Raw genomic sequence first — 25,304 nt, forward strand, 5'->3', positions numbered from 1 at the left:
ACACTGGGGCCTGTTGTGGGATGGGGGGAGGTGGGAGGGATAGCATTAGGAGATATACCTAATGTTAAATGACGAGTTAATGGGTGCAACACACCAACATGGCACATGTATACATATGTAACAAACGTGCATGTTGTGCACATGTACCCTAAAACTTAAAGTATAATAATAAAAAAAAGAAATGCAAATCAAAACCACGATGAGATACCATCTCACACCAGTCAGAATGACTATTATTAAAAAGCCAAAAAATAGCAGATGCTGGTGAGGTTGTAGAGAAAAAGGGATGCTTATACACTGTTGATGGGAGTATACATTAGTTCAGCCATTGTGGAAGACAGTGTGGCAACTCCTCAAAGACCTAACGACAGAAATCCCATTTGACCTGGCAATCCCATTACTGGGTATATACCCAAAGGAATAGAAATCATTATGTTATAAAGACACATGCACACATATATTCATTGCAGCACTATTCACAATAGCAAAGATGTGAAATCAATCCAAATGCCCATCAATGATAGACTAGATAAAGAAAATGTGATAAATATACACCATAGAATACAATGCAGCCATGAAAAAGAGCAAGATAATGTCCTTTGCAGAGATGGGTGGAGCTGGATGCCATTATTCTTAGCAAACTAACACAGAAATAGAAAAACAAATACTACATGTTCTCACTTGTATGCGGTAGCGAAATTATGAGAACATACAGACACATAGAGGGGAACAACACACAACACAACAACACACACCTTTCGGAGGGTGGAGGGTGAGACGAGGGGGAGGATCAGGAAAAACTACTAATGGGTATTAGGATTAATACCTGGGTGATGAAATAATCTGTAAAACAAACTTTTGTGACACAAGTTTACCTATATAACAAACCTGCACATGTTACCCCTGAACTTAAAAGTTAAAAAATAAAGAACTGCCTTCCATTAGAACTAGCTGTGAAATAAAAAGGTATTTCCAAGAAAGCTTCAGGAATAGACTTCCCAAGAAATTTTATAAAACCAGAATTGATTTTCATATGTCTGGGATATTTAGATGTAGCCTTGCCTCAAAGAAACCCTTCTAGGTTTTTTCCAGCCATATGATTCCATGACAGGATGCTGGGGCTACAATAATGCTTGGCTGATCCAAGAAAATACAGAGCCTAGCATCTGCCTGCCACGTGGAAGCACTCCACAAAGGTCTCATGTACATGATTCATTACATGTGCGTAAATGGAATACAATTGTCTATTTTTAGGCCAACTTGTGGTATCTCCATAATTTTCAGATTTTCCATTATTTAAAAAAAAAAAAAAACAGAGATTCAACTGGGAGCGGTGGCTCACGCCTGTAATCCCAGGACTTTGGGAGGCCGAGGCGGGTGGATCATGAGGTCAGGAGATCGAGACCATCCTGGCTAACACAGTGAAACCTCATCTCTACTAAAAATACAAAAAATTAGTCAGGCATGGTGGCGGGCGCCTGTAGTCCCAGCTACTTCGAGGCTGAGGCAGGAGAATAGGGTGAACCCGGAAGGCAGAGTTTGCAGTGAGCCGAGATCGCGCCATTGCACTCCAGCCTGGGTGACAGAGTGAGACTCTGTCTCAAAAAAAAAAAAAAAAAAAAAAAAAAAAAGATTCATCCTTAAGTCATTTAAATAAAATGATGTAAGAATGATTTCTATGTAAGTTATTTAAAAGCACAGGCCCTTGATCCAAATCCTTCTGGGATACAAAGCATCCCAAAGTACATAACACAATTTCTTGCCTTATTAAGCTACAGCTTCGTTACACAATTTAACCTCTTTTAGATGACTCACAGTCATCATCTATAAAATTTAATTGAACACACATTTGAGGAACGTCCACTATTTCAGCACAATACCAGGTTTGCCAGTCTATGCTGATGTCTAACAATAACGCAAGAGATTGTGGTTATGTCAAAGTGAGGTTGAAAGTCAGTGCTGGGAATACTGGGGCAGGATGGAGCTGGGATCCCAGGGAAGGCAGGTAAGCATCAGGACAAAGAGCTCAGCCCCTGTGGGTTGCAGATCCCATCTTCCTTTGCTAACCTGCGTGACCCTGGCCAGATTGTAGAGTCTTCATTTCAGTATTACTAAATGAAGATAACAATTGTAACACCTCCTGCGTAAGGTAGTCACCAGAATTAACTGATGCAAAACAGTATTTTTAAAAATGTGAGTCATAGGAAGAATTTAATGGAACATGACAATCACTTTAAAAACAAAATGAAATAGAATAGAAAAAAAGTCAAATGGAACAGAAAATATCAGAGGGCATCACGTGTAGTAAATGTAAGTTTGTGGTGTGCGAGTACTTTCGTGGTGTGATTATAACTTATATTTTGTATCGTGGGTCACCATAGAGCAAGTTCAAAAACCATAGGTATAAAGCTTTTGGCACTCAGTGCCTAACGTGTAGCCAGTGCTAAAAAATGGTGAAATAAAAATATAGCATTTAAGTTGAACTTTAAACAATAAACATTTTTACCAAAGAGGATGAAATGGAAAAGGCAAGGAAAACCCAATACACATACACACACACACACACACACAGACACACACACATACACACATGTGCACAAATGCAGACACATATGAGACATGGTATTACTTAGATATTGGATGGAAGAAAGTTTTTAGAATATGAATCTAGACAGGAGTTGCAGCTGGATTGTGGAAATCTATCTAGGTCATATTGAGAATTTTGAATGTCTTTAGGTAAAAACTGCGAAGTCATCCAAGAAATTTGCACAAGGGAATAACATGCTCAGATTCAGAACCGGAAAAAGGAATTGTGACAGGGATGTGGACAACAGACTGGGAGTTGATCCTGGCAGTGGGAAGGCTTCTGACTTGGTTTTGGTTCTGCAGGGGAGGACCTGAAGCAAGAAAATGGCATTGGGTGTGAAAGGAAGGAGATTAAGAAGACATTGCATTGGGAGGCCGAGGCAGGCCGATCACTTGAGGTCAGAAGTTCGAGAGCAGCCCGGCCAACATGGTGAAACCCCATCTTCACTAAAACCACAGAAATTAGCACGGTGGGGTGGCGGGTGCCTGTAATCCCAGCTACTCAGGAGGCTGAGGCAGGAGAATTGCTTGAACCTGGGAGGTGGAGGTTGCAGTGAGCCAAGATTGCGCCACTGCACTCCAGCCTGGTGACAGAGTGAAACTCCGTCTCAAAACAAACAAAAAAACAACAAAAAAGACATTGCAGAGAGCTCTTGTGACATGATGTCACTTTGCTCATTTATTTCCTCTGATCATATGACCCCTCCCTGCCTCTGATTCATCAGGTAAAATTCTTCTCTTCCTGCAAGCCAGGACTAGCTATGTGTTCCAAGCCACCATCTCTGGCCTTATGTTTGAGTGACACCCAGTCCGTGCTCCTGCACTGTGCTGTGCACATCACTGCTGTGTCCTCTGTCACATCACACAGAAGGGTGACATTGTCTAGTGTTTCCTGCCTTCTCTAGAACTTCTGGGTATGGGTTTGGAGCGTATGTCATGGTCCCCTTGTGGTTAAGACATGGACCAGAATCTTACGACAGATTCTGGCTGATGATTTGTGCTGGAGCGTTTACCTGCCTATGTCAGAGCCTCAGAGATTTCTTTCTCTTTGTCATGAAACCTGCCTGGGTCCTTCCTGGAGTGAAGATAACATGGCATGGACTACCATGTACTCACAATAAGCATGATCGTGACAGAAAAATAAAACCATTGGTTGTTGTAAATCACTGAGGTTTCAGGCCTGTTTGTGATGCCCCCTAACTCAGCATCTCTTGATTGATGTGATTCAGAATCTGCCTCAGAGCTTGGTGTAAGAGTAGTGCTCTATGTTTATTTGTGGTAAAAAATGAATAAATGATTAGGAGAGGAACTACAGGTAGCTTGAAGGCTTCTGGTCAGAAGGCAGCAGATTTTGTTAGATCATCAGCTAAACCAGAACACAGGAAAAGAGGGAGAGACAAGTATAAATGTGTTTGTGGGCACATTGAATGTGAAGTACTGGAGAGGTCTTCCTGAGTACGCAGATGGTGGTAAGTTGGAAATATAGGACTGATGGTTCTCTAAGATTGTCAGGATAGAGATAAAAAATGCGAACTCTTTAATTTCAGATGATAGTTAAATTATAAGAACAGATTCAATGATCCACGGAGATAGTGAAGAATATTAAGAGATAAAGGAAGAATATTGGAAAATGCCTACATTTAAGGGTGGGAAGCAGAGGGACAAGAAGCAACAAAGAATAAAAAACATGATAATGGAAGCTAAGAGAAGGAGGATTTTAAAGGCAAATCGCTATCTAGTAGCATCACTATATGCTGCAGTGACATGAAATAGGGAGGGTACTGGGAGGGAGGAATGACATTTTAATACAGCCAGGAGGCCCGTGTTCCGTGTGAGAGAGGAAGAACGAACACTGCGATGAGTATCATTATAGATACAGATGAGCACGTTAGATGCTGCTTTCCAGATTCCACGTTATACCACTTTTCCACTCCTTGAGATTCCTGCACATTTCTGGTTCTCAGAAGTCCCCTTTCGCTCTCAGCCTGACTATGGCTTTATTTGATGCAGTCTGTGGCTGATTGGGAGGCAAACACACACCTGTTGCCTGGGGTGGGAAGCTGTCTGGACCTGGTGAGTTACTTTGCCTCCCAGAAGACTTGTTTAATTCTAAGTTATGGGCTACACTGTGGAGAGCTTAATTGCCCAAGTCTTCTGGGTAAGAAGAGTAGTGGTGTATTTTCACTGATTAATTCAGCAACATTTATTGAGCACCTACTATGTAAAGGAACTGAATAACATTATCATCTGAAGCTGGAATAACCAATGTGAATCACAGCTCAGAGATATTTTATGCCTTCTGATTTTTAGTTTTCATTAATGAGAAGTCTGTGCTTCCTAATTTTACATTTCTAAGCTCTGCAAATGAGATTAGCATTGTGAAATAGACAGTGTCTATATCATAATGCTTATTTAATGTGTATATAGTAAAAGCAATCTGTATGTAAAAGTTTTTCAGTCTGCTTTTATGTAGACGGGAGCATTGGGGAGGAAATGAAGCTTGGCTGTTTTCTTCCTGGGACATTAAAAGGGTTATCTCATGTCTTTGGATTTTCATTGCTTATAATAGATGGTTTGATCATTCAAACCATTATATATTAAAATTAATAGCCAGAATCCGCAAATTATGTGGATGAGGCTCTGAATCAAATGACTTTTGAGATTTTGCGGTTTGAATCTCTGACTGGGGAGTTTAACATCTCATTGCACTGCTGGACCCCCGAGGTAAAGTTCATGTTCAGTCCGCACCATCTTTAGACAACCTGTTCGTAGATTCATTCTCAGTTACACTAACTTATCATCTGGCCACATGCAAAGTTTCAAATTCTAATGTCTTTTTCTAAGCTAAACTGAGAGAGTACCATGAAATAAATGCCTATCAGCAGACATTATATGTCACATATTAGAGAAAAAAGCTTGTCTATTTTAACAAGGTTCTTTCCCAAGAAGGGGAGATGAATTTGGGATCTTGAGAGAAACTGACATCAGTGAGGAGGTTAGCTGAGGGACTCTTATAAAAAGGACCAAATTACAAGGCATATTATGTCCTGATTTATCCCCCTATGTTCTACATTCAACTATGAAATCATTTCAAAGAAAAAAATTCAGATTTATGAGCAAGGAAAATATCTAGAGCTCATCCTGCCCTCTGGTGGTCATTCTCACACATAGCCAGAAATGCAAACGCCTCGGAAAACTTGACAGCATCTAGTTTACCGACTGAAAGTCAAATTGCAGAAACTGATGAAAACAAAACAAAACAAAACAAAAAAGCCCCCTCTTTCCTGTACTTTAAAGTTCCTTGATCATTTCATATTTAAAACAGAATAATAGATACTATTTACAAGTATTCACCTCTGAAGAGAAATAATTGTCTCTGACCTTGACTCTCAATGATACTATTTGATGTAAAAAATAGGTCTCGTGGTCTTAAATGATGGTTGAGATAGAGAGATAGGAAGATGGATATGGAGAGGGAACTGTTTTTAGTTCAGTTCACTTCAATGAGGCTGCTCTGGGGTTCTGGGACCTCCTTGTAACACTTTCTAGGTATTATCTCCTGGAAGAACACAGGCACCTGCCCATCATATTTCTATGTCTCTAGTCGTTTTAGTATGGTTAAAAGGCAACACAGAGATACCCTGATAAAAATCTCAGCTGTTATCTCCCACCTTTTCCTGGTGGTTTTGCTCTCATTACTGTCTTTTTTTTTTTTTTTTTTTGAGACAGAGTCTTGCTCTGTTGCCCAGGCTGGAGTGCAGTGGTGACATTTTGGCTCACTGCAACCTCCACCTCCCAGGTTCAAGAATTTCTCCTGCCTCAGCCTCCTCCCAAGTACCTAAGATTACAGGCATGTGCCACCACACCTGGCTAATTTTTGTATTTTTTGTAGAGGCGGAGTTTCATATGTTGGCCCAGGCTGGTCTCAAACTCCTGGCCTCAAGTGATCCTCCTGCCTTGGCTTCCCAAAGTGCTGGGATTACAGGCATGAGCCACCGTGCCTTGCTGGCCCTCATTACTGTCCCTTTTGAGAGTGTGTTGTTAAGATCCTGGGCAGGTCAAATCCCATTGTTCTGTGGGTGAAGAGACAGGAGAAATCCTGGGGAAATGCGTTTCTATCCCATCTAACAACACCTGTGTGACTTTGTTTTCAGGATAGGATGTTTTTTCTTCCTTTTTTATTGTATGTAATTCTTAGGCCAGGAGGACAGAGCCAAATACAGCCTGTAGCATCCACAAATAGGGGCTTTCTCAGTAAGCATCAGTCACTAAGGACTCATTTCAAATAAGCCAGATAGGGATTTTTAGTTCAGAGATAAAGATAAGATGATTGAGCAGACAAAACGAGAGGAAGCTGCTGGTGTTTCTGTACCCTGCTAGGTGCTTTCTAGCCTGTTAGAGTCAAAACAGCAAACGTGAATCCCATAGCAAAGAGATCAATGAATGAATGAGTGAATACTAATACAGATGCAATTCAAGTTCTAGTGGAAAATGAGTATACTTTATTTCAGCAATAATTTTTGACCCTCTTTGGTGAATACGGGACGTGTCAGTGCTAAGCAGAAAATCAGAAGCCACCCTGGGTATTGAGGGCACAATGGCTCAGCTTTTTTTCAATGTCTACGCTGCTCTCCATCTCTGGGCTTTGATGGTAGGATTCAGTAAGTGAGGATTAACAGCATATTGAAAACCACATAAGAAGCCCAAAAAAATGTTGTGGAGCCTAACTCTGACTTTTTACATTTACGTATTGACTTCAAGGGCAGAGTACTGCCATGAATGCATAAGCAGTAGAGAACACATCTTGCTTTTTCAGCAACAGATGGATCTTCATGGGCCAAGCAAGCCCACACACTCTCTCACTCACACTCACTGTTGGGGTACACCAGGCCTCAGGGGCCCCTGTGGACTCTGAGCTTGAGCAAACATATCACCTTGATTAAAAGATTAATCCATAAATTTGTTTGGGAATATTTTTCAGCCCTAACAAGGAAGGAGATTCCATCACATGCTACAACATGGATGAACCTTGAGGATATCATGTCAAGTGAAATGAGCTGGTCACTAAACGACAAATGCTGTATCATTCCACACGCATGAGGTCCCTAGAGGAGTCAAATCCAGAGACAGAAAGTAGAATGGTGGGTGCCAGGGGCTGGCGGGAGGGAGGATGGGGAATTCGTGTTTAATGGGGGACAGAGTTTTGGTTTTGTAGAGTTCTGGAGATGGATGCTGGTGATGGTTTCACAACAACGTGAAGGTATTTAATACTGATGAACTCGATAATCAAAGTGGTTAAGACGGTAAGTTTTACGTTATGTGTATTTTACCAGAAAGGAAACAAAACCAGTGTATATTTACTCCACAAACGCTTAGTGAATGACTACATGTGTCAAGTTCTATGCTGGGAGCTGGAGATACAAAGATGGAAGAGACATGGCACCTGCTGCAGAAAATGTCATAATGTTTCTATGAAGACATCGCCAATTTTGGTGGGTCATTTTAATGTTTTCTTTTCTTTTAAATTTCCCTTTTTGATATGTTTTGGTGTGGTCTCAGAAGCAGTCTAACTTTATAATGATTATTCAGCAGGAATAATATGAATGATAACAAAAACCACACTTTGAAATAGTAAATAACTTTTAGTTCCTTCACAATGAACCAGGCTGACTGCTGTAACTGTAAGGGTAATAGATCGTCATTAAAGTCCCTCATTTCTAGCACAATAGGGTTTTGCCTGCTATTCTTTTCCCTGTGAGAGATGGAGGAGGGAAAGAAGGGAGGGATGGGGTGGGAGGGAAGGAAGGAGGGAGGGAGGGAGGTAGAAGGGAGGGAGGGAAGGTGTGAAGTGCCTGTCATGATGAGTCCAACAGTAAAATCAATAGGTGTTGTCCACTGACTATCAATAAAGGCACAATTAAGGCCTCTGGGTTTTGATTTTGATCAGGCTGCTGGCAGTTTAGTGGGAACTCACCAAACAAGCAATAATTCCAGACAATTGTCCCCCTTGTCATGATTCAGGAGCGTATTTTCAAATAACGTGTAAATGAGGACTTTGTTTTGTATGTGGAGACAGCAGGGGCAAAACAAAACCACTGGAAAGACCCAAGTAGGTGGGAAACAAAGGAACGAAACTGTCCAGCACGAGCACCTGCAGCTCATCCCTGGCAGACGCTTGAAAGGCACTTGGTTATTTACCAACTTACTGTGGGATAGGGGTGGGAGCAGAATACAGTGTACTTTCGGATGATGCCGTTCAGCTTGAGAGGGGGAAGCCAGGACACAAAGACCATGGAGGCTGAGGCCGCCGCTGCCTTCACGCCCGCGGGAGGACCTGGAACTGGAAGAGCCGTGCGTTTAGTCACAAGGTGGGGCCTCAAGTTGGGCTTGCGGACCCACGCTTCCCAACACGACCCCACTCCGCGCTTACTGTTCAGCTCTTTCAGGATGAGCGTTATGGGTTCTGCTTTGCCCCCCCAAATGCATATGTTGAAGTCCTAACCCCCAGGACCACAGAATGACACTGTAATTGGAGGTAGGGTCTTTACAGAGGTAATCGAGTTAAAATGAGTTTGTTAGGGTGGTCCCTAATCCAGTACTTCTGGTGTCCTTATAAAAAGGGCCAGTTTAGACACAGAGACAGACATGTATAGAGGGAAGATGATGTGAAGACACAGGGAGAAGAGGACATCTATAAGCCAGTGAGAGAAGCCCAGAACAGATGCTTGTCTCAAAGCTCTCAGAGAGAACCAGCCCTGCAGACACCTTGATTTTGGACTTCTGGCCTCCAGAACTCAGAGACAGCAAATAAATTCCTAATGTTGGAGTCTGTGGTCCTTTGTAGCTCTAGGACCTAATATAGTCAGTTCTAGTCCCTCTTGCCCTGGGGAGTCTTCCCAACCCATTTCAGCCCCTGGCGACTTCCTGCCTCTGGATAACTGGAGAATTAACTTCTGGATCAGTCTCATTTCTGCTGCAGTTTTTGGCTTTGAATGTACTGGGGATGAACCTTTTGGATCCTGAATTTGAGAAGCATGAGGGTGAACTACCTCAGCCATCAGAGACCCCACCCTTGCTCACCCCAGTCATTTTGTAATGGCACCACTTTGGGCTCAGGAGAGGTATGGAAATATTGTTGATGAATAGGGATTATTGTGTCAAAGATTCACAGTATCCATGTAAGACAAACTCTCCTCTGTAAACCAGCTAAGAAGGCAGAACACGGTGGCAGCAATATTAAGCATGATTTGGGAGTGAGACTGAAGGCATGTCCCACTCCTCTTGTTCTTTTATTTTATTTTCCAGGTTGAAGAGGTGAGGGGGGGTGAGATGGCCAAGACACAGAAGATGCCAAAATGTCAAAGGTGCCAGTGAGGAAGGCATCAGAGCTCTTGCTTTGTTCCTCATTAACCTCACTGTCCACATGGAGGGCAACCACATTGATGGAGACATTGAATTTCAAACCAATAGAAGTCCCTTGCAAGCCCGTGGAGAAATTTGTGAGTCTTTTACTGCTTTGATGGCAATGCAACTGCTCAGTAAATCGTTTTGGAGTTGAATGTGCATCTCATAATTGTCACCTTGACTCTTCTAAGTCTGCATAACAAAACCAAGAGCTCTGGTGAGAACTAACTTGGGTTGGACATAGTCACCATTTGAAAATATAAAATCTTGGTAATCCATTTTTGGCAAGTCTTGCTGACAGCGGAAGGTCTAGAAAAGGTAACACACATAAGTGATAGATCCTGGGTTAAAAAATCCCTTGAGAACAAACCTCTATCACGTGAGAGCAATGTCTAAGACATCCACAACCTAGTTCAGAGCTGCCAGGGCTCCTCCTGAACAACAAGGGCAGAGTGAACATTTCCTGGGGATTTTAATCCTAGTAGACACCCTAGCTTAGCCAACACTCTCAGTCCTTTCCATAAAGCCCCTGGTTGGTGTTCACCACACTGAACACTCTTGCTGGACAGCTTCTCTTTAGGAGGCCAAGTAGTTTAGCACCAACCAGTTGAATGGTTGCTGAAGAGGAGTCAGTTGTATTTGTTTCCAACCTGTTTGTGACAATTGTACCTGTCATGGGTAATACTGTAAGTTAATTCATTACGTAAACCAATGAAATTCAAGTGCAAGAGAAAGCTGTTTCTATGACAGTTAATGGGACTACTTTGGAAAGACTTCCTTAGAGGTAAGTTAGAAAGAAATTAAAAAGAGAAAGAAATGAAGGAGGGAAGAACAAAAGGAATGAAGGAGGGAAGGAAGGAAGAAAGGAAAGAAGGAAGAAAAAAGAAAGGAAGGAAGGAAAGAAGGAAGGAGGGAAGGAAGAAGGGAAGACAAAAGGAAAGAAGGATAAAAAGAAAAGAAAGAAGAAAAGAAGGAAGGAAGAAAGGAAGGAAAGAAGAAGGCTAATCTATGTTTGGTCAGGACCACTGAGAAGAATGGGACATGTGGATTTGTCCCAATTTGCAAAAAGATCTTTGGTAAATGGTCACATGCTCTTACTTGAGACACCAGTTGAAAAATGCAGATGCTACACATTAAATACAGTTCATGAAGTAAAAGACGGCACAGAACTCCAATCTTTTCACCCAAAACTTTAAGAAGTGATCCTAAGTCATGTGATTAGAGAATGATTAGGGAATAAATACATATTTATATGTTTTAAGTTAAAATGCAACATTTCAGGTACTTCTTGGCCACTGTAAAGTTTGGTGATTCCTTGTTTTAAGTGATGATTTTCATGAGCATGCCTGTGTCACAGCCGATCAAGGGACTTTTACTGCACCATCTAAACTCGCAGTTGGCTCCTCCTACATGGATTTATGATCTATCTTACACAATCTTTCCTTGTATGGTTACTAGAACTTTGTACAATAAAATAACAACATAGAAAAGGTGAAGAACACGGCATTTTGAAAGTTTTCTGGATGACTGAGCTAATCTTTCCAGAGCTAGAACTTAACATTTTAGTTCTGGTTTGGACAATATCATAAAGTTTAAAGGTGTGGGCCCTGGAGCCTCACTGCTGGTTTCATGTGTCTCTACCACTTAGTTCCATGTCCTTCGCAAGCTGATTAACTGCTCTAAAAATCTTTAGTTCCCTCATTTATAAATCTATAACAATAATTGTGCCAGCTTATGTTTTTGTTGTTAGAATTATGAGATAACTCATGTAAATGATTTATTTATTGTTCTCTGTACAGTAAGCACCAAATAAGTTCTAGCTATCATCTCTAATAACCATCCTTATGTCCTTGGATTATATGTCACTAAATGATACTAGCCTTTACTTTGTGACTCAGTGGTGAATGACAAACACCAGACACTGAGAGTTGCAGAAGACAGAGATGGCATAGGATGGAGTAAAAAACGGTATATGTCTGTCTGGGACATATTTTCTTGAAACATTCTTAGTGACCACATTCCATTTTGGTAATCTGAGTTTTTCTTATGAAGGTCAAAACAAACTTGGGAAGTTTTCATGAATTCCTGGGCATCGTAGAGAGAAGTTCTGCATTCAAGTTTAATTGATTGCAGTAAAGAATGTGGCCTTCAGAGAATTCTCTCTTCTACATTCCTCCAATGCACCTGGACATCCCTTCTGAGCTGCAGATGCTTCTGTGTCTCATGTGTCCAATTGGCTGAGACGTTTCACACAGGCACCTTAGACCGACATAGTCACAACAGGGCTCACCGTCTTCTATCCAAACCTGCACTTCTCTTGCCCCATCTCAGGAAATGGCCCCACTATCTTCTCAGTTGCAAGAACCAGGACCTGGAATTGTCTCCTGCTGTCACTTGACGAGCCCTTTGGAGGTCCACATGGACATGACAGGTCAGCAGTTGGGCTCTCCCCCTGATTTGATGGTGCTCCCCAACACTGAGCTCTGTTTCAGTTCCCTGAACGTGGTTTGCTTCTCCCACCCCGGGTCCTTGGGATGCCATGATCCAGGGCCTTCGGATGCCTCTGTCTGGACTTTTTCCCACCCTCTGTCTTCTTCCTGGCAACTCTTACTCATCTCTCAGGTTCTAGTATGCTTCATTTCCTCCAGGAAGTCTTCCCTGATCACCAGCTTAGGTCAGGTCAGGGCTCCCATGTCTCTGTCGAGACTCTTCTTCATCATTGCACTTGATGCAATCCACTCAGGGGTGATCTATCAACGTCTGTCTCCCCCACTAGCTTGCAAACCCCACCATGCCCATCCTGTTTCTCTGCGTGTTTAGTTCCTGGGCCAGTATCTGGAACATACTAGATCCTCAATACAGATTTTCCAAGAGTGGAAAAATGATTTCATTCGTGTCTGTGTGGTAGGCAGGATTCTACAATGGGTCCCCAAGATCCTTACCTTCTAGTGTATGTGCCTGGGTGATTCCTTCCCCTTGAATGGGTGTGGCACTTGTTACTATGATGGACAGATTCCTCCCATGGGCAGGTTGTGCCATGTGGCAAAGGTGAAGGGCTTGTTCAGGTATCATTGAGGTCCTAATCCCTTGACTTTCAGTTAATGAAAAGGAAAGTTTCCTGGGTGGGCTGGGTTTAATCAGATGCGCCCCTTAGAAGAGGAGATGGAGGTCAGAGACAGAAGAAGTCAGAGGGATTGGAAGCCATGTGAGGCTTTCCTATTGGTCCTGAAGAAGGAAGCTACCATGCTGTAGGGGGTGTGACAGGGAGTAACAGGCAGCCTCTGGAAGCTGGTGACACCAGCCCCATAAACAAACAAACAAACAAACAAAAAAAACCTGATCCCATAACCCGTGAGCCTGGGAGACCTTGACCTCAGATGAGAGCACAGGCCCAGCTCACACCATGATTCATCTGTGGGACCCTGAGCAGGGGACTCAGCTCAACCAGACCTGGATGCCTGACCCTTGGAAATAATGAGATAAGACATTTGTATTGTTTTAAGGTGTTAAGGTTGTAGCAATCTGTTCCACAGCATAGAAAATAAATACTAGTGGGTAAGCCCTCCTGTAACATACCTTCATGTAAAAATACCGCAATCATTTTTCTGAAACAGTATTGCCTTGTTTTGAAGTATGAAGATCAGACAAAAGTCTGACTAAACACCCACACAGACACCGCAGTCAGCTTCATTTTTTTTCACCATCATTTTTCTGGTCTTAGTAAACAGCCACAGGCAGGTGTGTGTGTGTGTGTGTGTGTGTATGCGCATGTGCGTGCACAAACATGCATGTACATATGTGGTACACCATGGTAGCCAGATCCTTCTGAACCCACAACTTTTCAGTGGCTTTTCCTGAGCCATGCCGCGCCGTGCAGATGCTACGATCCTGGAGGGACATGTCACATTCACAGCTGTCATCCCACCAAGCATGCACATATGTCCCTTTTCTCTTCCCATGTCCAGAAGACTTTAGTATTTTTGGCCTTTCCTCTCACTAGAGCAAGAGTGTTCAAACATTCTTTAAATGTTTGACTGATCCTTTAACCAAACCATCATGTGGAAACCCAGCACATAACACAAGTGGAACTGTGGTGGCCCTTGAAGCTGGGGTCAGGGAGAGAATGGAGTCTCCCACTGGGCCTCTTGCTTAGCACTGGGCACCGCTGAGGCCCACCTAGTTGGAGGTAAGAACCTAGTTTGGGATCCACTGCAGTGGAGGGAGTGTGGAAAACCATGTGGTAGAATCTCTTCTAGGGCATCTTGTCCATCGTGTTGCTGGTATACCTGCCACTGCACAGGGCACACTACCACAGGCTGTAGTGCACTGGAATCTTAAGCAGTGTTGATTGGCAGTACTTCCCAGTGTCTACTGAGGGGCAGCACCACTGGTGGCTATGCAAACACAACATGCAATCTACCCCCCTTCAGGTCTACTGAGGTGTGGTCACATAGTCACCCCAGCACACGTCACAGGCACACACTATCCACACCTTCACAAGTATGTATGGCTCGAAGTATGGGTGGTCAGAAGATTCAGAGGTATCCGGATGTCAGCTTATTTTTTTGCTTCCTCTTAGCTCTACTTTCAGATCTCCTCCCAATGAGATTGCTAATTGACGGTGGGGAGCGAGTAGACATCACATATTACACCTGCTGCTGGCCCTCTCACATGTGCCTTCAGAGTTATGTGCATTAGTGATGTGTTCAGTAAATATTTGAACTTAACTATCTCTATCGATACATACGCAAAGTTTACTCTTGTGTAAAGGGATCAAGGCTGAAACTAGCTTTTGCCTTCAGAATGAAAATAGCAATTGGAAGATTAATAGATTGCATTTTGTTTGTGTTCTCTTTCCTTACGGCTTGGCTCGTATTATAGTATTGGCAAATAAAATGGCATCAGGATTTCAAAACTGTTTTTAGAAGTCAGGATTAGTTGTTCTTGTGCTCAAAAACAGAAAGCCAGATCACCAAGTCATCCTTTGTGTTTCTGCAGCCATAACAGGGGTACAAGTTCTCATTGATTGAGCAGTCCTGGAAAGAGAACGTGAACTGTGAGCAGTAGTCACAGACCCCAAAAAATATGTCCACGCACCTGAGTCTATATTTATGGATAAAAGATGATATCCATGGCCCTGAGACTCTGACTACAGGCATGAGAATATGTCCATGCACCGGAGACTATAGTTATGGGTAAGAGACTATGTCCATGGCCCTGAGATTATGACCACAGACATGAGAATGTGTCCATGGAGCTGTGACTATGTCTATGAGCCCAAGAATCTTTAGATAGAGGTAGAGAAACCAGCTTTAGAGAACAAGCACAGACTTGTCCTCTAAACAAATATTTCTATTGCAAATAATCCCTTGCAAAAGTAAATTTTTGCCTTTATTAGGGTTAAGTTTCTCTTTTTAGTATGACCAGTGACCTAATAACACAGTTTAAGCCTCCAGGCTCCCTAGATTAGGAAGACTGGTACAGGACGTGTGTCTGGCATAGACAACTGAATCGGATGCTCACTGTTAATGTAGCCATCTTTCTTTGCTTGCAAGAAGATTGATAAACGCTGAAACTTCAACCTGAGCCTAAAATAGTACCTTATTGAGAAAGAACTGAGCAAATGTTGGTAATTATTATTTTACTGGACATCTATCTGTATTTTTATACAATTTAATCGAAATTGTAAGTGTAATCCAAACTTCAAAATTACAAAGCTTTCTCATTGAAGTATAAATAGGATCTGTAATCAGTTCGACTGTGCATTTGTTCTCTGAATTGGACTTTGTCCCTTCTTCCAATCAGATAAATAAAATTGCATTTAATTCTGTAAACTGCTGAAATGCCTAATTAGGTATTGAGTCTACAAAAGTGGTTGACACAATTCTTCACCATTTCTAAATTATTGAATTTTTCATGTGAACCTGGGAGATAAAGTGATATTATTCTAGTTTTTCTCTTCTTCCACCCAATCTTCACTCCACCTCTTTTTTCTTTTTGAGACAGAGTCTCGCTCTGTCACCCAGGCTGGAGTGCAGTTGCACGATCTCAACTCACTGCAGCCTCTGCCTCCTGGGTTCCAGTGATTCTCCTGCCTCAGCCTCCTGAGTAGCTGGGATTACAGGTGCCCACCACCACACCCGGCTAATTTTGCATTTTTAGTAGAGACAGGGTTTCACCATGTTGGCCAGGCTGGTCTCGAACTCCTGGCCTCAAGTGATCCACCACTCCAGTTCTTTTTGAAAACGCAGACTTATCCTAAAGAAATATTGACACTCAGTTCTGCATAGTCCTTGTCCCATACCACCAGCAAAAGTGGGATTCATGGCATCTTCCTTGGGGTAACTGGGGTACCCAAGGCAGGGTTTTCCATAGTCAATCCCAGCTCCATACACTATCAGCACTGGAGACAAAAGCAAAGCATAATTGATTGACAAATTAGACCTTGGGGTCAAGTTTTGAGACAGAATTCTATGATTCTCAAAACTAGAATATTAATTAAAAATTGATCTAAAATTGTGAGTTAATAAGGATCTGTGAAGAGCCTTCCCTTCTTATTGGATTTCTGTACATTCTTCTAAAAATGCAGATGCAAAACATTTTGTGGATGATCAATTTGCTCTTTAAATAATAATTCCAGTGACATTTGCATTATTGCTTAGCAATGTAAAAAGGAGTATTTCACCCCTACTCTGAAGGAGTGGAGAGCAAATAATCAAATATTGAGCGTCAGGAAGCATCCCACTCTGTGGCAAGCAGGTGTTTTCAGACACCACTTCAGCTCTCATGCATTGGTTCTGTGCAGTCTGATTGCTACAGCAGATTGTCCCTGAGGGCAATCCAGTTCAGAGACGCTTAGGTAAGGTGCCCAAAGACCCACGGGCAGCAGGCGACAGAGCCAGCATTTGCACAGCTCTTTGTCTGTTACATTTTTAAAAAATTAAATTATGGCTGTCTTCACTCAGGACTTGGCTTTCTACATATCTCTATTGATGTGTGACTTCCTAATGGCATTACCTTTGAACCTTAGATTTCCCTAAATAATCCATTTTCTTAGAGCAGAACTGGCTTACACCTGCACATTCCCTGGAAGAACTACCTGTGCATTTTAGAAAAAAACTAAAGCAAATGAGGATTAGTTTGGGTGTAGACATTATAATGTGAGAAGGGCTACAGAGGCAGCAAAAACACCAGGTGAGAGTGGATGCCTGGGGCTGCTCAGAGGAGCAAGGCCTGGCTTGCCAAGGTGAGAGCAGAGAGTGAGGTGGAAGATGGCAGGCTCAGAATAACAGGGAGTCATTGTCAGGGGCAGAAAGGCTGAAGAGAAGAGCGTATCATGGCCCCTGAGCAGGTGTTCTTTGCTTCCATCAGAGCAGATATGGGATAGAATAACAGCATTTTTGATACTCTAGTAGTGGTGGAGATAGCATAGACATCAAACCTGCCCGTACACAGGAGGTGACCAGCAATGGCCAACAGCTTTCCCGCACCTATACTGCTTGGGGAACAGTGTCCCGGCAAGAAGACAAAAGTTGCAGAGACAATCCAGCACAGCATTTAGGTCTGCTAATGTCTCATCTCAATGTATACTTCTGTGCTGGAATATTTTGGGAAGGTTCTACGTGGGCATCAATTTGACATCAGTTGCTCCTTCCTTTATTAAAGTGGAGGCTACTTTTCTCACTACCACAGTAGTATTTATCAGAACTTATCTGTTCCTTAAACAGGCTTGGCTAAGGCCCCTCAGAGCTTCCCTTAAAATAATACAGAATCTTTGTTGTATGGTTTTTGTACGTCTGGGTAATAGTCACATAACCCAATCCAAATTGTAAGGAACAGCAAGAATTATTGTTGTAGAACAAAATGAGCAGCAATTTAAATTTTTACTAAATCACCATGAATTCTTGCAAGAATTAAAAAAAATTCACATGAAGTTCTCAAATTAAGGACTTATTCTAAAGTGATTCAGCTGGCAAAGAATAATAGAACTTCAGTCTGTACATAATTTTCAAGAAGTGGAAGGATGGATTTAATCAGAGCTTACACTAATAGCTGAATAGCTACTAAAATTATTCTAACAAGATACAAAACATGTATGACAAGTATTACAGCTCTAGGATAAAATGAGTTTTTATGTACAATAATACTTGGCCAAAAAAAAAAAAAAAAAGAAAAGAAAGAAGAAAAAATATAGAGGAAGAAGAAGCAATGGATTAGACACATCAAGCAAAGGCAAGAGAGGAAGTTAATGGTCTGAATTGCACTGGGATATTTTGGGAGGGCAGCAAAGGTTTGCACTGAGAATAGCCTGATGAACTGCAGGGTAAAGGCAAGTGAGCTCTCTGTGACCCAGCCCTTCCAGCAATTGCTGGGACCCGCCGCCCACCCGTCTCTCACCATCCTCTTTGGTCCGGGTGAAGATCTGCTCACTCCTGACCCCGTCTCCTGCGCGGGTGAAGGCCAGCACCTGGATGCTGTAGTTGGTGTACTTTTCCAGCCCATCCAGCTCCAGTGAAGGCTGTGTGGTGGTGATGTTTTTAATCTCACCCAGCTCTGCAGGACAAGAACAAGAAAACAAAATCCCACTTCTGAGCCCATTTCTGCTCATTTTTCGCACTGTTCCCACTGACTGTCCCTGTGCCATGCCATCACCCATCCAGCCATCATCTGGACACGAGAATTCTCAAAGGGACTGTGCACAGTCACCCTGTGAGCTCACGGTGTCATGTGGCCCTTTGGAAAAGAACATTCACACCAAACTGCTCCAGAACACAAGGCAGAATATTGGTCTGGAAAACGAAGCAATTCGCTCCAAGTGTTATCAACCCAAGGCCAGCACCAGGGCTGCCACTCATCCTTCAACAGGTGCTAATGAGGAATGTCCCCTGCACCCCTAGCAGCACACTTAGGGCGACACACACACGCTGCATACTCGGCAGCCCCACTGCTAACTATTTGTTAGGAAGCTTCTGCAAGCTGAGGGGTTTTATTGTTATTTTAAACAAGCTCTACTTTAACATACATGTATTTTTAAGTACCTAACTTCATCTCAAATATCTGATCTACCCTCTTCAGCAAGTTTCAAGTCTATAAGACAGTGTCTTTAACTATAGTCACCACTTTGTACCTTAGATCTCCAGAACTTATTCATCTTGCATAACTGAAACTTTGTATCATTTGGGGGTGGAGGAAGAAAATGGCAACTATGTGAGATGGTGGACCTGCTGTTAATTAGCTTGATTGTGGCAAGCATTTCACATTGGATACATACATCAAAACAAGCTGCATGCCTGAAATATACGCAATTTTTATTTGTCAATTATACCTTAATAAAGCTGAAAAGATAACATATTTAAATAAGAAAAAGATACACCTGAACTGAGTGGCTCAGCCAACCCCTCTTACCTGGAGTGAACTCCTCTCAGCTTCAATCCTGAAGTGACATGCTCATGTGTCAGAAATTTGGTGTCAGCTAAAAATGCTTCACTTTCAGGAGTGGGATCAACTAATAATATTCACAGATGGAACACTATGCGCTCTCATCTCTAGCATATGATACACGGTAATTTGAGAAAACTTACAAATGATGTGCTAAGTACTTCCTTGGTGTTTGGCTGATGGGTTTTGAAATGAGTCACCTTCAGAGCATGAGAAGGGCCTGAGAACTGTTCCCCTAGGGGAAGGGGCTGTCAGCGACACATTGGTATCCAGAGCAGGCCAGTTACCCCAAGAGACCAGCAGGTCCGGGGAGTTCCTTGTTGAACAGGTCTGCTTTGGCTACATTTAGAGAACAATCCAGTTGCTCGTCAATGCCTCTCACTCTCCCTGGCCTCCGTATAGGGAGTGGATGTGACATGCATGCCTGCCTAGGTGCCAGCGCTATGCTCTTCTAAGTACAGATAGTAACTTATACAACCAGCAGAGTTATTCAATTACTTTTGCAACCCATTCATTTTACAGACAAGGAAGTCGAGGGGCAGAGAGGATCAAGGAGCCCAGCTCAGTGGCTGAGGGCACAGGCCGCGGATCTCAGCTGCTCTCCTCAGTCGCTCTGGGAAAAAGCAGAAAATGGGCTGAAAATGGAGGCACCCACGAGTCGTCCTGTCAGCTAGATTAAACGGGCTTTTGCTTTTTGCCTGTCTTGGTTTTCTTTCCCGCTCGTTGTTTTTCTTTTCTCATGTGTCCAGGATATTGCACAGAAGTTCACAAATGAATAACCATGTATTTTGTGATTATGATGACTGTGGAACATCTTTTGTTCGTCTTTTTTTTGTCACCAAAAAGATCAATGTGGAATGGATACAGCATTAAAGGAGAATGGCAAATACTGCATGGGATGGCTGAGGCCTGTCGCTCACATGCCAGAGAGCCCCTGTGCCTTCTAGGAGTTGCAAGAAGAGGGGTAAAGGGGCTCCATGTGGCTCCCACAGTCCAGGCTCCAGTCGGAGCCGAAGGCCTGGGACCACCAGAAGCAGACAATTCTGTAGGCTGGGGCTTTGCTGAGGAGGGAGCAGGGCGAGGATGGCCCTAAGACAGGCCTTTGGACTCCTGTCTTCTAGGGAGGCCAACTGGGTGCCAGCTGTTAGAGGTCACAATTTGGAAATCTCAATGGAGGGCTTACAAAAATGAGGAGAATGTCTGCGCATGTGTGGTCACCAGGCAGTCAAAATATCAATCCTTGGTTGTCCCAGATGGATTGGAAATTCTCATCTCTGAAGGATGGGTCTTTCCATATTCAATTATATTCCTTTTCCTGAATATATTTCACATAAGTCTTTTGGATTAGGATAAAAACCCAAATGTAACCAGACATGATGGCTCATGCCTGTGGTCCCAGCTACTTGGGAGGCCAAGGTGGGAGGATCGTTGGAGCCCAGGAACTGGAGGCTGCAGTGAGCTGTGATTGTGCCACTGCACTCCAGCCTGAATGACAGAGCTAGACCCTGTCTTTAAACAAACTAATTAAAAACTCATATGCTAATGGACAAACTTTAAATATAGAACTCATTCAGATCTTTTCAGATTTAGAAACTTCACTGTCAAAGATCACACACATACATCCCTACAGATATATACACACACAATCAATAAAAATACAGCTGAGGGGAGGGGCTGGTCAGGGCAGGGTGCTGGGAGCTGGTTATGAGACTTTGATGAAGGTCTTTTTTTCCCAAGAGTGCAGGGTGTCCACCTCACAGAAAAAGTAGGATCATTTCACAATATAGGAGAAAACTGTGACCCTCCGGCCATGCAACTCTTCAATCAGACAGAATGAAGAAGAGGAGCCTGGTGGGGAGGGAGAAGGACAACCTGGCCTCTCTGATCTTCTTAAAGAGAGCAAACACTTGGCCAGGCATCGTGGCTCATGCCTGTAATCCCAGCACTTCGGGAGGCCGAGGCGGGTGGATCACAAGGTCAAGAGATTGAGACCTTCCTGGCTAACACGGTGAAACCCCATCTCTACTAAAAATACAAAAAATTAGCCTGGTGTGGTGGCGGGCACCTGTAGTCCCAGATACTCGGGAGGCTGAGGCAGGAGAATGGCGTGAACCTGGGAGGCGGAGCTTGCAGTTAGTCGAGATCGCGCCACTGCACTCCAGCCTGGGCAACAGAGCGAGACTCCATCTCAAAAAAGAAAGCAAACACTCAAAATGATTAAAAATGCTAATAGTTAATGTACTAATTAGAATTAACATTTGGATGTTTACTCATTAGCGGGTTCCAGTTATTTTGATTAACTAATTTATCATGAACCATGAAGACGAAGGCAGTCAAAACCCCAATTTTAAGATTTCTAAAACTACCTGAGCCACAGTTGGCTCTATCTGCTAGAACGCCTCATAGACTGTGAAGAAAGGCTATTTTCCCGATGACAGATACTGGTTGACTAGCAGATATGGAAGAAATAAAAAGCAAAGAATGAAAAAAAAGAAAGCCAGATACAAAACTGAGTGTTTAGTTTGCCATTCTTTTTAACGCTTTTTCTTTTTAAACATGAATTTCTACAGTCTAGCTTTCATGCCCCTGTAGGGCTGTTTAATACACACACACACACACACACACACACACACACACAGACACACACACACACACATTAACTGAAGTGTATTGTTCAGTTGAGGTCATGAGTGAAATAAAATTAAATATATATATAAAATAAATTTAGATATCAGATTTTTTCTATTACAAATTTTGTTTTAAACAAAATAGTTTTGTGTGTTTATATCTTGCCTCATTCTCAGAGGGTTTTAAGGCAGAAAACAATAGGTGTGGGAACAGCTTCTGAAGCAAGCCCCAGCTGCCCACACACTCCAGTTGGCACCGAATTGTTGCGTCCTTTCAGAATGTACCATTTTTACCATGAAGAAAGATGGATGAGATGGAAGGTAGCAAAAATTCAGAGGAAAACGGTAACTTTTCAAAGGATACAATTTTCCTGGCAATCTCAAACAAATTGTTTCTGTCAGGCCTTAACCATGGTTTAACTTTCTGACCGTGAAAAAAATAATCAGAAAATTCATCAAAATATTGTTTATTTAACCTTCCCTATCAAATATACTAACCAGTTTTATATCATCTGATCACATTAACAACAGAAGTCTTTCTTAGATATATTTTGGAAAGTATTCGGGCTATTGCTAATTACAGTGGTAGTAACAATATTTGCCCCTCTCAGCCTGTGTGAACATGTGGGGTGTGTGTGTGGTGTTTCTGGTATGTGATGTGCACGGTGTGTGTGTGCCTGTGTGTGTGGTGTGTGTGTATGGTGTGTGTGTGTGGTGTGTGTATGCGATATACGTTGTGAGTAGCATGGGGTGTGTTGTGTGTTGTGTGATGTGTGGTGTGGTGAGTGGTGTATGTGGGGGGTGTGTGTGGGGTGTGCGTGGTGTGGTGTGTGTGTATGTGTGGTGTAGTGTGCAGTGTAGTGTGTGGTGTATTGGGGGTGTGTGTGGTGTGTGTGTGCATGTGTATGCAGAGTGTGTGTAGTGTATGTGGGGTTTGTGTATGTGTGGTGTGTGGCATATACGGGGTATGTGTGGTGTGGTATGTGGTGTATGTGAGGTGTGTGTGGTGAGTGTGTGGTGTATATGTGTGGTGAGGTGTGTGGTGTATGTGGGGTATGTGTATGTGGTGGGTGTGTATGTGGTGTGCGTGTGGTGTGATACGTGGTGTATGTGTGGTGTGGTGTGTGGTGTATGTGTGGGTATGTGTGGTATGGTGTGTGGTGTATGTGGGGTGCATATGTGTGTTGTGTGTTGTGTGTATGTGTCATGTGGTGTGCAGTATATGTGGGCTGTGTGTATGTGTGGTGTCTGTGGTCTGTATGTGTGGCATAGTGTGCAGTGTATGTGGGGTATGTGTATGCGTGGTATGTGTGGTGCGTGTACGTGTGGTGTGGTGTGCGGTGTATGTGGGGTGTATGTATGGTGTGTGTGCATGTATATGTGGGGTGTGTGTGTGATGTGTATGTATGGTGTGTGTGCATGTGTATGTGGGGTGTGTGTGTGATGTGTATGTATGGTGTGTGTGCATGTGTATGTGGGGTGTGTGTGGTTTGTATGTGTGGTGTGGTACGTGGTGTATATGGGGTGTGTGTGGTGTGGTGTGTGGTGTATGTGAGATGTGCCTGGGGTTGTGGTATGTGGTGTGTGGTGTGTGTGTAGTGTGTGGTGTGTGTGTGTGTATGTATGTGTGGTGTGTGTATGCATGTGTATGTGGGATGTGTGGTGTGGTATGTGGTGTGTGTATGTGTGGTGTGTACGTGTGGTGTGATACATGGTGTATGTGGGGTGTGTGTGGTGTGGTATGTGAATCCTGAAAAGCTGAGGCAGGTCTCAGTTAATTTAGAAAGTTTATTTTGCGAAGGTTGAGGACGTACCCACAACACAGCTTCAGGAGGTCCTGACAACACTTGCCCAGAGTGGTCGGGGCACAGTTTGGTTTTATACATTTTAGGGAGACATGAGACATCAATCAATATAGGTAAGAAGTACATTGGTTCGGTCTGGAAGGCAGGACAACCTGAAGGAAAGGCAGGAAGACTGGAAGTGAGGAGGGGACTTGCAGGTCACAGGTAGGTGAGAGGGGAAGGGTTGCATTCTTTTGAGTTTCTGATCAGCCTTTCCAAAGGAGGCCATCAGATGTGCATCTATCTCAGTGAGCAGAGGGATGACTCTGAATAGAAAGGGAGGCAGGTTGGCCCTGAGCAGTTTCCAGCTTGACTTTTCCTTAGTGATTTTGGGGGCCAAAAACAGATTTTCCTTTCATAGGTGTATGTGGTGTTTGTGTACGTGTGGTGTGGTATGTGGTATATATGGAGTGTGTGTCGTGTGGTGGGTGATGTATGTGGGGTTTGTGTATGTGTATGAGGGCTGTGTGTCATGTGGCGTGTAGTATATGAGGGATGTGTGTGTGGTGTGATATGTGGTGTATGTGGGGTGTGTGTGTGGTGTGTATGTGTGGTGTCTGTATGTGTGGTGTGTGTGGTGTGATGTGTGTGGTGTGGTGTGTGGGGTGTGTGTGTGGTGTGTATGTGTGATGTCTGTATGTGTGGTGTGTGTGGTGTGGTATGTGTGCTGTATGTGGGGTGTGTGTGTGGTGTCTGTATGTGTGGTGTCTGTATGTGTGGTGTGTGTGGTGTGGTATGTGTGGTGTATGTGGGGTGTGTGTATGTGTGGTGGGTGTGCATGTGTATGTGTGTTGTGCGTGAGGTGTGGTGTGTGGTGAGTGTGGGATATGTGTGGTATGTGATGTATGTGAGGTGTGTATGTGTGGTATGGTGTGTGGTGTATGTGGGGTGTGTGTATGTGTGGTGGGTGTGCATGTGTATGTGGGGTGTGTGTGAGGTGTGGGGTGTGTGTGAGGTGTGGTGTGTGGTGAGTGTGGGATATGTGTGGGTGTGGTGTGGTATGTGATGTATGTGAGGTGTGTATGTGTGGTATGGTGTGGGGTGTGTGTATGTGCGGTGTGTGCGCACGTGTATATGGTGTTGGTCAGCAGTCACTTCCTGCTCAATGTCTATGGGAATCCAGTCAGCCCCGGAGGCCACAGTCTGAGGAGTTTGTGCGAAAGGGTCCAGTAGCCCCGTGAACTGACCTGCTTCATAAATGAAATCTCTCAGGTAGCAGGAGGAGTGACCATTCGCAGGCAGGTTCGTGTTTCTGAAGGTTTCTTGCTTATCTTTCGGAAATGAAGTGCAGACTTCTACATTGCACATTTATCTCATCACTTTGATTTTAATCCCATGAGTGAAAGTATCTTTAAAAAGCTGCATGCACACTCCCAAGCATTTCTTTATTCAAAGAATTATGTTT

The 25,304-nt window shown here is 43.2% G+C and overlaps 1 protein-coding gene across 2 annotated transcripts in view; it reads right to left on the minus strand.

Moving 5' to 3' along the window:
* DSCAM (DS cell adhesion molecule) overlaps positions 1–25,304 on the minus strand; it is an 826,557-nt gene that overhangs the window by 88,439 nt on the left and 712,814 nt on the right. For both annotated transcript variants that reach the window (XM_024239402.3, XM_054542559.2), the window contains exons 19-20: positions 18,388–18,543; positions 8,793–8,926 (exon numbers count right to left, since the gene is read on the minus strand). In XM_024239402.3, coding sequence (XP_024095170.1) covers positions 8,793–8,926; positions 18,388–18,543 — 290 coding nt within the window. The remainder of the gene's footprint in view (positions 1–8,792; positions 8,927–18,387; positions 18,544–25,304) is intronic.

Source organism: Pongo abelii, chromosome 22, assembly GCF_028885655.2.
Source record: "Pongo abelii isolate AG06213 chromosome 22, NHGRI_mPonAbe1-v2.0_pri, whole genome shotgun sequence".
NCBI lineage: Eukaryota > Metazoa > Chordata > Mammalia > Primates > Hominidae > Pongo > Pongo abelii.